This window comes from Sphaeramia orbicularis, chromosome 12, assembly GCF_902148855.1.
Source record: "Sphaeramia orbicularis chromosome 12, fSphaOr1.1, whole genome shotgun sequence".
Classification (NCBI taxonomy): domain Eukaryota; kingdom Metazoa; phylum Chordata; class Actinopteri; order Kurtiformes; family Apogonidae; genus Sphaeramia; species Sphaeramia orbicularis.
In genome coordinates, this window is record NC_043968.1 from 44284548 (window position 1) to 44296384 (window position 11837).

At 36.5% G+C, this 11837-nt stretch overlaps 1 protein-coding gene across 7 annotated transcripts in view; it reads left to right on the top strand.

Annotated features, from left to right (window-relative positions):
- Positions 1 to 11837, top strand: part of cacna2d4a (calcium channel, voltage-dependent, alpha 2/delta subunit 4a) — a 95561-nt gene that overhangs the window by 19400 nt on the left and 64324 nt on the right. For 4 of the 7 annotated variants that reach the window (XM_030149072.1, XM_030149070.1, XM_030149065.1 and 1 more), the window contains exons 15-28: positions 328 to 345; positions 828 to 905; positions 1234 to 1314; positions 1398 to 1472; positions 1614 to 1700; positions 1833 to 1904; positions 2136 to 2197; positions 2772 to 2839; positions 2936 to 2981; positions 3084 to 3181; positions 3323 to 3416; positions 3522 to 3614; positions 5729 to 5856; positions 7357 to 7425. In XM_030149072.1, coding sequence (XP_030004932.1) covers positions 328 to 345; positions 828 to 905; positions 1234 to 1314; positions 1398 to 1472; positions 1614 to 1700; positions 1833 to 1904; positions 2136 to 2197; positions 2772 to 2839; positions 2936 to 2981; positions 3084 to 3181; positions 3323 to 3416; positions 3522 to 3614; positions 5729 to 5856; positions 7357 to 7425 — 1069 coding nt within the window. The remainder of the gene's footprint in view (positions 1 to 327; positions 346 to 827; positions 906 to 1233; positions 1315 to 1397; positions 1473 to 1613; positions 1701 to 1832; positions 1905 to 2135; positions 2198 to 2771; positions 2840 to 2935; positions 2982 to 3083; positions 3182 to 3322; positions 3417 to 3521; positions 3615 to 5728; positions 5857 to 7356; positions 7426 to 11837) is intronic. The other 3 variants (XM_030149067.1, XM_030149069.1, XM_030149066.1) reach the window with 2 other exon arrangements.

Consider the following 11837-nt stretch of genomic DNA (forward strand, 5'->3'; position numbering starts at 1 on the left):
TACAGGTTTTTCAACAGAGATGTTCAGAATTCATATTGCTGTCAGTAAAAAGAATGAAAGTCATTTTCTATCTCTGTGCCTGTCTCTGTTGTGCTGCAGTTAGAATCTAAAAGCAGCAGAGCAGCAGATAAATAGTGCTTTCTCTACTTCTAAACAACAGTCCAGGAAAAACCCTGCTCATCCAGAAACCAAAGATAAAATGTTGATGATATTTGACCTTTTCCAGTAAAACGTCTGCTTCTGACTGCTTCTCATTATCTTCCATATCTCTTCCACTGCCATTTCATGCTTCTTGTTGTGTTTGCTTGCTTCCACCTTCACCTTCAGTTTCCAAACACAATGGAGGTAAAAACGCTCACAGCTTTAACTGCAATGTGCTACACTTTTTTTGAGTAAAGTAAAACAGATTGTATTTGAAATGTTTCACTGAACTTGATAAATGCCAGTATGTTGTTATATTTTCTAATTAGTCTAGTTTTCCACCTGTGCTTCAAATGCTGAACATAGAATGAACATGAGCTCAGTCTTTGCATAGCTTTTCCTCGTTTAGTTTCAAACTGATCACTAAATGATGTCTTTTATTTGTTGTTGATTTGCAGAAACAAATTCTTTACACTTATTTTAGGTCTTATTTTATAAGATGTTAGATTGATGTAGATAGTTCTAGATATGCAACATCATCTTGCAAACCATATCATTTCACTTTATTATCCACCTTTGCTTAGCAGGAATTCACTACAATCAATAGGTTTGTGCTTGTTTGTTCATAACTTTGTGGGTACTTTAGTTTGTGAACAAAAACAAGAATAACTTTTTGTTTGCATCAGCTGTTCAACACTCAGGCCCAAAGCCTCCTATTGATGACGTCAGTAGCCATGCCTGTGTTCAGCAAGAAGAAAGAGACCGTAAGTATTCATTTATATCACCTTTTCAATGAAACACTGTATAATAGGTGTTCCTGATGTGACCTTCTTCAATGCATTTCCTCCTGTTTTACATCTGATTTTAAAGTTTTAGAATGAAAAATCTAGAGTGATTCAAGAGGATCTAGGAGATATAATGGATATATACAATATGCAGATGTTTACAGTCTGCATTTCACTGCTATGTCCAAAAAGCTCACAAATTAAACTTTAAAGAGACAATTGTAAAGACAGTAATGATATTCTCAAGTCATCAAAATTCAGTATATCTGTCTTTCTTTTCTGACTCTAAACCTGTGTTTTTCTGTAGCTGTCTCATGGGATTCTGCTGGGCGTCGTAGGAACAGATGTGGCACTGAGAGAACTCATGAGATTAGCTCCAAGATACAAGGTAAATTGTATGTAATATATTACCTGAAGACTAACTATACTATAAAGTACTGTACTTAAATACTACCGTCTCTGTCTTTTCAGCTTGGTGTCCATGGTTATGCCTACCTCATCACCAACAACGGCTACATCTTGTCTCACCCTGACCTGCGACCCCTGGTACTGATAGTGATTGTCTTATTTATTGAATTACTTGTAACGTTATGACCTCTCTTTGGTGCTTTATGCAATTACCAAAGTATACTGAAGTTTGATAAGGTGCCTAAGACTTGTTTTGTTGTTTGTTTGATCATGTGACAGTATAAAGAGGGCAAGAAACTGAAGCCAAAACCCAACTACAATAGTGTTGATCTGTCAGAAGTTGAATGGGAGGACACTGAGGAGATGGTAAGTGACACATATTTCTGTCTTTTTCAGTGTTTTGGCATAGAAGCGAGGTTTGCTATGTGTGAATGGAACTATAATATGTTAAGATAAACGTTGAGTACTATGTGTCCTGACGTGATGTTTATGTTGTAGCTGAGGACGGCTATGGTTAAAGGAGAAACTGGAACCATGTCCTTAGATGTGAGGACTTCAGTCGATAAGGGGGTAAGAGCTTTTTTGTTAAAGGTTATTTATCATAACCACCAGTGATTTTTTTTCCTTCTGTAACTTGCACTTTGTCTTTTAGCTGTCCCTTCTTTAAATATTCTCTTCTATTGTCTATCTTTGTTGTTTCCTGAAAAGGAGAAATATTGATCGCAATGTAATTTAATTGATTTCGTAATTTATGTCTGTATGTCTTTCTGCATTTTAAATTACATTGTTTCTCTGCCTTAGAGGAGAGTGATGTTTCTGAAGAATGACTACTTCTACACAGTCATCAATGAAACACCATTCAGGTTTGCACAGTTCTTCTTTCCTTTGTGAAAAATCCTCAGTCAGAAGTGTCTGTGGCAAAAACTCAATATCCAGCAGTTTAATGATGTGAAGGTAATCATTTGTAAATAATAGTGTTGTTGATTTCGATGTGTGTAACTTCAACTATTGCTGAAAAAGGATAAGTTAACCCCAGATGAAAATATTTCTTTGCCTCTGTAATAGTTGATGTATGACAGTCTGGTATATATTGTACTGTATGTAAACATGCCACTTTTTGTCCCAATGTACACACGTCACTTGAAAACAATAGGAAAAAGCTCAACTTGTTGAGATTTTAGGACCATCTATAGGTTACCTGATAGACCAGTATATTGTAAACAAGACAATGCAGGAGCTTTTTCTCATTGTTTCTAATGTGATGTTTCTCCAATGCGCCTCTCATGTATTTAGGTGGGATTTTCAAGTAGCTGGAGAGATCTGAAAGTTTGAAATGTTATGTAATAGGAACACGATGCAACTAACAGTCTAAAAACGGTAGCCTGCTAGCATTATCTTTACACTCTGTTAAAATGATTTTTTCTTGTGTATTTACAGTCTGGGTATAGTGTTGTCGAGAGGATACGGACAGTATATCTTCTTAGGAAATGTCTCTGTTGAGGAGGGTAAGTCTTTTTCTACTTTCTACTTGTTTCTCTTGTTGTGCTTCTCTTCCTCTTCCTCATTCTCTTTTTTTTCTTTTTTTGTTTTATTTCCGTCAGGCCTTCATGATTTACTTGCTCCAGATCTTACCATAGCCAGTGAATGGTGAGTAAACTTAGCTTAATATACATGTTAAAGGGTTCAAACTCCTTGTCCCTCTTTAGCCTTTATGTCTACATTTATTTTTATCTATGTGTCTACCTGCAGGACTTACTGTGAGACAGACATTGATCCAGCTCATCGAAAACTGACCCAGCTACAGGCTGTGGTGCGATACCTCACCGGCAAAGAGCCTGACCTCGAGTGTAAGCAGACAATTTATTCATGTTCTGTCAAAACACCTTGTTTATTTTTACTGTATGATCATCACAATGTAAACAACAGAAACCAGTGTAAAATAACACCTTTAGATAGGATGTAAGACTTTTCCTGTTTTTCCTCTACAGGTGATGTACAGTTGTTGCAGCAGACTCTATTTGACGCTGTGGTCACAGCTCCTATAGAAGCTTATTGGACTGCCATTATGCTCAACACATCTGGGTGAATATTAACAGACATGGTTCTTCTTGATTTTCCTTTCTATGAATATTCTCTTTTTTTCTCCTCCCCTTAACCATCAGTGTTTCATATCTCTGTCATTTTCAGTATGGACGAGGGGATTGAAACAGCATTCTTGGGGACCCGTTCAGGCTTGATGAGATTTCAGAGGTACACTGGTATTGAGAAAAGAGTTGGCAGGTGAGGACTCTAAACACTGAGCATCACTCTATGAAATACTCAAAACAAAAACCTGTCTCATTATCATTTACCCAAAGAGTGATTGCTATAACCAATCAACTAGAACAGGTGTCAAAGTCCTTTTAGTATGATCTCAACTTGGCCAGTACAGTAGTAAGTGAAAAAAGTTAAATTACATAATGAAAGTGTTTACATCTACAAACAAGAAAAGCACTTGGAGAGCGCAGACCACCGCCAAGGCAGATCAGTGCCCCCACCACCACCCCATCCCCAATCACCACCAAAATTTAATTATTTCTTCCTTGTGCCAGTATCAAAATTTCATGAAAATTTCATGAAAATCCACCACAACACTTTGTAACAGGCAGAATATTGGTAAAATTACAGTTACACTCAAGACATTTCAGGTTGTCCATATTTGTTTAGGTTATTCACATTTTTGGTAAATGGATAGTCTGTAAATGTAAAGATTTTCAAGGAATTTTAGCATTTTACACTAAAATAAAGACAACACTGTATTTATTATTTATAGGTTATTTTGTTATTATTTTACTGGTCTGACCCACTTTAATTCATATTGGTCTGTACGTGACCCCTGAACTAAAATTATTTTGACACCATTGATTGTTAATATAATCAGTGTAAATTTTGTATTTCACAAACCCATCCGGTGGGCCGGAGTGGACCCTTAGGCAGGCCAGTTTTGGCCCTTGGGCTGTATGTTTGACACCTGTAGATTAGAAGGTGTAAGTCGCCCTCTGGTGGTGAACAAAAGAACAGCTGTGTCAAGTGATGCTTGAGAACACTAACTACAGTCCTAAAGAGATAACATGTTAAATTTTACTTTATAATACAGTCAGTATTATTTACACTTATGTGTTTCACAGTTTGAATTGAGTCTGTTTGTTTAATGTTAAATAACACTTTATCATCTTCATAACTACAATGTGTTATATACAGAATGATTATGGTGTGATTTCTCCCTGAACTGTTCTTATCTGTTATGAGTTTAGACTGAAAATGGAATAAGTCTCCCAAACAAGGGTGATACACAGACATTTCACCCACACATCTCCTTCTGTCATCTTTAGTAATTTGCATTACTGATGTGCTCGTGCTACTCTGATTTCCACAGGACTGATGTGTTATTTAGTGATAGGTATATTTACAGTATTTGACCTACTGATGAGAGACACTCCCATGTCATCACCTAATTTGGATCAGTGGTGGATTTATGATTGTAGTACTATTGAGGCTTTTGGAAGTGCATTCCAAAGTACAGTCGTGGAAAAAATTATTAGACCACCCTTGTTTTCTTCAATTTCTAGTTAATTTTAATGCCTGGTACAACTAAAGGTACATTTGTTTGGACAAATATAATGATAATAACAAAAATAGCTCATAAGAGTTTAATTTAAGAGCTGATATCTAGCCATTTTCCATGTTTTCTTGATAATAACCAAAATCACGTAAGTTCTTACATCAATATCTATGGCATTGTACTGCCAAAAACAGTGGTTTTAGGCATTCCATGTTTTCTTTTCTATCTGTTTTAGTCATATGATACACACACAGGAGTTAGTACTTGATTGCGTAACCATTGTTTTTGATGACTATTGATGGTCTAATAATTTTTTCCACTACTGTAGAATCATCAGTCCCCTTTAATGGCTAATCTCTGTTCTCACAAGCTTGCTGCAATCATCTAGGCAGTTTTCTAAGTGTTACAAAGTCCTCTGTCTCTTTCTTTATCTGACCAGATAAATGTATCTCTCATCTCCAAAGTGTGTACTCAGTAATTCCTGACTATTTCAGCTTCTTTGATTCTACATCATTGGTGGAGATAAATGAGCAGATGTTAAGTGTTTTGTCCCCTGATAGTTCATTTTATAATGGTTCACCTCTTTTCATACTCATGCCTTCTTTTTTCATATTACTCCTACATTCATTTGGACTTTAATGCTTTTCATTCCACTATATTTTTAAATTCTGTTATTACTTCTCTTTCTACTGTCACATTACTTTGTTACCTTTTTATGCGGTTATTTTTTTTGCTCTTACCAGTTTTTGGTACTGGGTTTTTCTTTACACTTATTATTTTTATCTCTCCCCAGGTCTTTCCTGACCTCCGCAGACAAGGAGAATATGTTCACCTTGGATCATTTCCCAGTGTGGTACCGCAGAGCAGCTGAGTACCCGGCTGGACAGTTTCTGTACTACATGCCTAGACAGGAGACTAGAGGTAGAGGACTTACCTTTTTAAGCACACACAGTCTCAATGATACACATATACAATACACTAAACACCTTTTCTCTGTGTTATTTTCAAATTTTCTCAGCCATATCCAACTCCAGTGTCATTTCTTTGGCCATCTGCTCATTCTCTTTACTGCATTGTCTGATTCTATAGTTTTTACTGTCACAGTTTCTCAATATATGTTTCATTTATGATTGATATTTGTTTTGGTTACTAATCTGTCAATGTTACAGTGTTACGATGTCAAATACTAATATTACAAAAAGCCCATCGTTGAATTTGTTCTGCTGGACATATGTAATAGGTTACTTCTCTATTTCCTTAAAATCGTTTAGATATGTGCCTATATTTTTTTTTGCATTGACTCTAATTAAATGTATAACACCCTCAGTTGTTCTTTTTATACAAATTAGCCATACAGTGTGTATTAGAATGATGGTGTGAAATAGTTTGTTGTGTTCAGATATATTCAGAGACTATGAGGCTGACTATAGCGCCACCTTGAGTGCAGAGGAGGTGGAACACGAAGCGGAGGAGGGAGGGAGAAAACGAAGGGAGACAGAGGAGGATGAGGAGAATGAGGAGGATGAGGAGGAGGGTAGAGGAAAACTGTCAGATACTTGGCATGCCTCCTCTATTTGTTTGTCATTTCTCAGTTGAAGCATGATTTAAGCATGATTGTCTCTGTGGTCTTCTCTGTCCATCTTGTCCTTCTTGTCTCAGGTCTTTCTCAGTCAGTTTCTTTTGTCAGTGTCTACTGTCTATGTCTTTTTTTGTCCTTTCTACTGATCTTCCTCTCTTTTTCACTGCATGAGCATGTGAATAAAGTATGGGAACCTCCTCTGCTCTCTTAGAAAGTCATCTGAAAAGGAAGAAAAACTGTTATATCCCACTGACATTTAAAGTACAGAGCTGGGTCTGTGTGTGTCACGCCGGCGTGCAGCACTTTGACTAAGAAATGTCAACAGTGACAATATAAGTGTGAAACACATAGAGGCACTTTGTGTACACACTCATAGTCCTGCTGCTGTGAGTGTTGGTTAGCTCGTGTAATCTGTGTTACATAACACTTAAAATGTTCATCTGGCTAGAATCTGTGGCTTGTTGACAGTTGGCATCAGCCGGCATGTAGAGTGTGAATAGACAAACAGAAGATGAATTCATGGCTTTAATAAACATTACCTACTATAATCCAAGTCAGTCTGTCACCCACATATTGTCAAACACATTTTCGTGTATCTGTTCTAACATTTCAGCTGTCACTATCACTGTCAGTGTTCACAGACCTGCAAATCAAGTGTACAGAGAAAGACATAGTTTTCCTGACAGTAGTTTCCTTTTCCTGATTGTGCGCTGATGGAAAACATTCATGCATGTATCTGTGTTAGTAAAGTTTGCATTTCTTGACATTCATGCATGCATTTATATCTTGAGCTATGAATTAACTATTATATTTTTATAATTGTATGTATGGTGTTCTTCCAGCAGGGAGGATAGTGATAGCAACCACTGCTGTCACTGTGACAGTGGGAAAGAAAACTGCCATTGCTGGAGGTAAGAACACAGTTTATATATATTTATAAATACTCACACTCTTTCTCACATGCATGTTGCTGTACTTTGCTTCCTTTCTCTCTATTTTTATAGTTATCTTCTTTTTCCCCTTATACATACCTTGCCATGTTTTTGTCATGTCTGTCTCTAAATTTCCTTTTCTCTTGGCAACCCTTTCTTTCTACACATACTGTTTAATTGGTGAATGGTCTGATTGCTTATTAAGTTTCTGTCCTATTACCCAGTGCCTAACGTTTTGTCAATGAAATATTGACAGCTCTCTATGGTGACCTGCTGTTGGACTATCTTACAGTCATTGATGTTGAGAGCAATATGCAGTTTTTGTGTCCATAGTGACTTGTCTCTTGCTATTTAGTTGCTGCACTTGTGATTCTGACATTTATCTGGTCCCTTTTCTGAGGAATGTCTCTGATGTGTATGTCCAATGTGTTTAAAAGGCTTTGTTTCAGTTCAAAGTGCTCAGACTGATGTGTGTCACTGTGTCCTCGTAAGCCAATCTTTCAGTGACACACTGATCGGTTATCTGAGTGAGACCTGACTCACCGCATCTGGGGACTATGTGTGCATCTGTGTGTGTGTGTGTGTGTGTGTGTGTACACCTGCCCAGTGTTTCATTACTCTGACAGATGGACAGAAAAACACTATGTATATGCATACACACATAAACACAAAGGCTTATCTGTACTTCACAGCTTTCATAGAAATGGTCTCAGGTGTGAAAATCATGTTATATTTGGAAATGGAAAACAGGGAGAGCAAGTAGCAGTGAGAGAGACCTCAAAATCAATGTGTTTCTGTCTCTTTCTTAAATTCTCATTCTTACGGGTTTGCTCCCCTTCTGCACCGCTCTTCATTTCAAAACATGTTCATGTACTTTAGCTCATCTTTAGAACATTCACTAAACTATGAACGATACACTAATCAGATACAAAGTAAATGTCACATCTAAAACATCATTTTGTGGAAAGTAGGACTTCAGTATTGTATCTACAGCTTTGGGCCACTGTAACAAAACAGTAAAAATATAAAATATAATAATACATTATTTTATTTTCATAAATGTGAAAATAGAGCCATCAGGCTTTTCTTGCTAGTATGAGGCAAAAATTAAATGTCAGCTTCACAAATTTAGCAAAAAAGTAAACTGCATTTAAATTAATAAGAACAAACCCAATTTTTTTGAGTAACATGAAACATATAAATTAGGAATATTTGATGTTGAAAACAATGTAGAAACACAGAATAGAATATTAGAGGGTCATTTTGCAGGGAATTTCTACAGAAAATCACAAAGATTGGATGATTATTGCCAACACCGTAAATCCTGCATATATTATATACAGTTATGTGTAGTGAGGTAAAATATCATGTTTTTATATAGCCTGTAGGCCTGTTGTTGAATTTTTATGTTAATGAATAACAATTTGAGGTCAGAGGTCATAGATTTACAAGTGTTTCTGCGTCATTAGATGTCAAACAAAGCAGCTGCTTCCTTTTAACAAAAACACTGAGAAAAAACTGAGAGATTTATCAATGTTTTATAGACACTGTTGCCGGTACTTCCATTATGCATACACACCCACTTTGTTTCACCCTCTGATACTCTTCTTTGTCCTCTTAAACCCTCACATACAGCTCTGTTTCGTAGCCTCCCGTATCTTAAGCTGTCAGACCTGTTTCTTCTCACTTCTTTTACGGTTTTTCTTTTTACCTTAATACTCGCCTTTTTCTTTCAAGTCATTTGTTCACTTTATCCTCTGCTTTCGTGTTTTTTCTTCTGCTATTATTTTTTAAAGGACAGAGTTTCTTGGAAAGAGTCAGAATTTACCTCCTGAACACAGAGTGGATCAAATTTTCAACAGCTACCTGGTTGAATCTATACAGTACAGATTGACTGTACTTGTGAGTATATAGTTTTTAAGTTAGAAATTTAAACATATGGGCTTTTGACTAAAATAGGAATAAGCTCAGAAGTGCAGCAGATACCATCCCACTGTCTTGTGCAGGATCATTTCAGCAGCTGACATACTTGACCTTGTCTTTCAGTTGATGGATGTCCTCTTAACAGTCGTGCTAAAATGGTGTCACTTTGCTCAGATCTACGGCATGTTGGATATTTTATGTTGTAGCAATTTGCAGATTTAAACACCTACATCAGGGTTCCTGTGGGGTCTTAAAAAGTTTTAAAAGTCTCGAATTTACAACTGTACTTTTAATACTTTAAAAAAAGTCTTTAAAAGGTATTAAATTTGATATGGTACATCTTAAGTTATGTTGCCATAAACTTGTTCTCTGTGTTGTGTTTAAATGTGTTTGTTAAATGTCCAAACTGCAAAGGAACTAACGTTTGTCAACTGAGTTCCGTCTGTTCTAACCAAACAATTTCTATTGACATTAGGAAACAGTTATCGGTAATTTTACAGCCCCCAGTGAGAAATGGCTCAGAATGGTGGGAATCAAGGCACCGGAGTAAATATACATTTTCCTTAATTCTATGAGTCATGAATTTTTGCCAGTATGGCCGTGAAATAGGCATTAAATTCTGTTCTAAGTAGTCTTAAAAAGGTCTTAAAAAGTCTTAAATATAACTTGTAGAAACCTGTAGGAACCCTGTACATGTACTTGTACATTATGGCTGAACAATTAATAGAAATAATAGTGAAACTGCGATATGGCTGAGTGGAATATCCAGGTCACAAGAGCTGAAGTTTGTTGATGGAGGTAAAATGTGTCACAATATAGCACTATAAATGAAATGTTTTGCAGCTACATTGATATGTCAGTTAACTAATCATATTCTACACATATAGTGGTGGCCAAAATTATTAGAACACCTGAACATATTGACCTTTTTTTGCCTCCAAATTATGATTTAATTTCATAATGTTCATGAAATATGCAGATGGTTGTTCTGAGCACAACAAATATCAGATGAAGTGAGTCTGTTTTTAGCCACTTTTAACTGTAATATGTACTTAATGAACAGGATAGGCCTTGTACATTCAACAGAATCACACAGCTGCATCAGTTTAACCCTGATCACACCTGTTAATGATCAAACAAGGAATTATTATTTTTCTGTGAAGGAGCAAGATTGTGTGACTTTGGCAGTGAAATAGCTTGGTTTTTGTGAGGAAAATGACCTAAATCTCCTTATGATGGTTCATAGAGCGTAATGATGATTTTGTAGATATTTCCTTTGTTTTATGGGTATTTTAATGGCCAATTAAACAAACAAACAAACAAACAAAAAAAACAGATGAAACCTCTTAAATATGCCAAGTGTTCTAATAATTTTGGCCACCACTATGTATTGTAAACATGCTTATTTGGTATTGATTCCAGCAAAAAACATATTGCCATATGTTGAAAATTAAAAATTACCATTCCAGAAAAGACTCATTGACCCATTGTACATGTACGTAGCATACACAGTAGATATAAAGCTCCTGCACACATTTTAATTCAAGATTTTCATAAAAATAGCTCATACTTGCATGGCTAACAGCTGGCTAGATAGATGTAATTTTATGTGTGACCATTGGGTGTCACTGTGTATCTGAACAGCCTTTTTCCTATTTGTCTCAGCTCAGCCTTGTGTTTAGCTTTCAAGCTGTTTTAAGGACATCAGATTTTACTTGGTGTTGAGGTTCTGTATTTGAGAGGCTGATCCAAAATCAGTCACCAGTGACGGCAAAAACACTGTGTTTATACTGTTCTAAGGCTCAGCGGTGGATTAGTATATCTCAGTAGCAGAACCGACAGGCTGCATGTACATAAACCTAATTCCCCCTGATGACAGAGAAGCAGAGAGAAAGAGAGAAGCAGAAAGAGAAATAAGAAGGTACATAAAAGACAGAATAACAAAGAAAGAGGGGGATGGGAAGACAGGATAGAAGCTATTTTAAATGAAGGAATGACTTAGAAGGAAATGAGGATGAAAAATGAAGGAGAACAGAAAAGAGAGGAGGTCAAACACAAGGAGACACAGAGTAAAGGATAAAGAGGTTCTGGGAGGAGAGAAAAGAAGGTGAAAAGAAAATGTGACAGAGAAGGAGAAGGGAAGGAGAAAGCAGATGAGGAAAAGAAAAGGGTTGTGAGGAGGAATTAAAAGAAAGATGTTGCTGTTATTAGTAGGGGTGTATTTGAGCGGTGTTGAGGGTCTCGGTCTCTTCTCAGAATCAACTGAAGTTTTGTGGTTTCGTCTCAGTCTTTGACAAAGGGGACTCTGTATTTTATTTCCTGGCTAGTTAAGATCACAGCTATGGGGAGGTCTCTGACAGCACCTGTGTCTGATTTGTCACCATTATCACTATGGTTTGATGTAAAAGTTGCTGCCTCAAATGCAACTAATATCTAGAGATTTTTATAGACAAAGCTGTTTCTGTCTG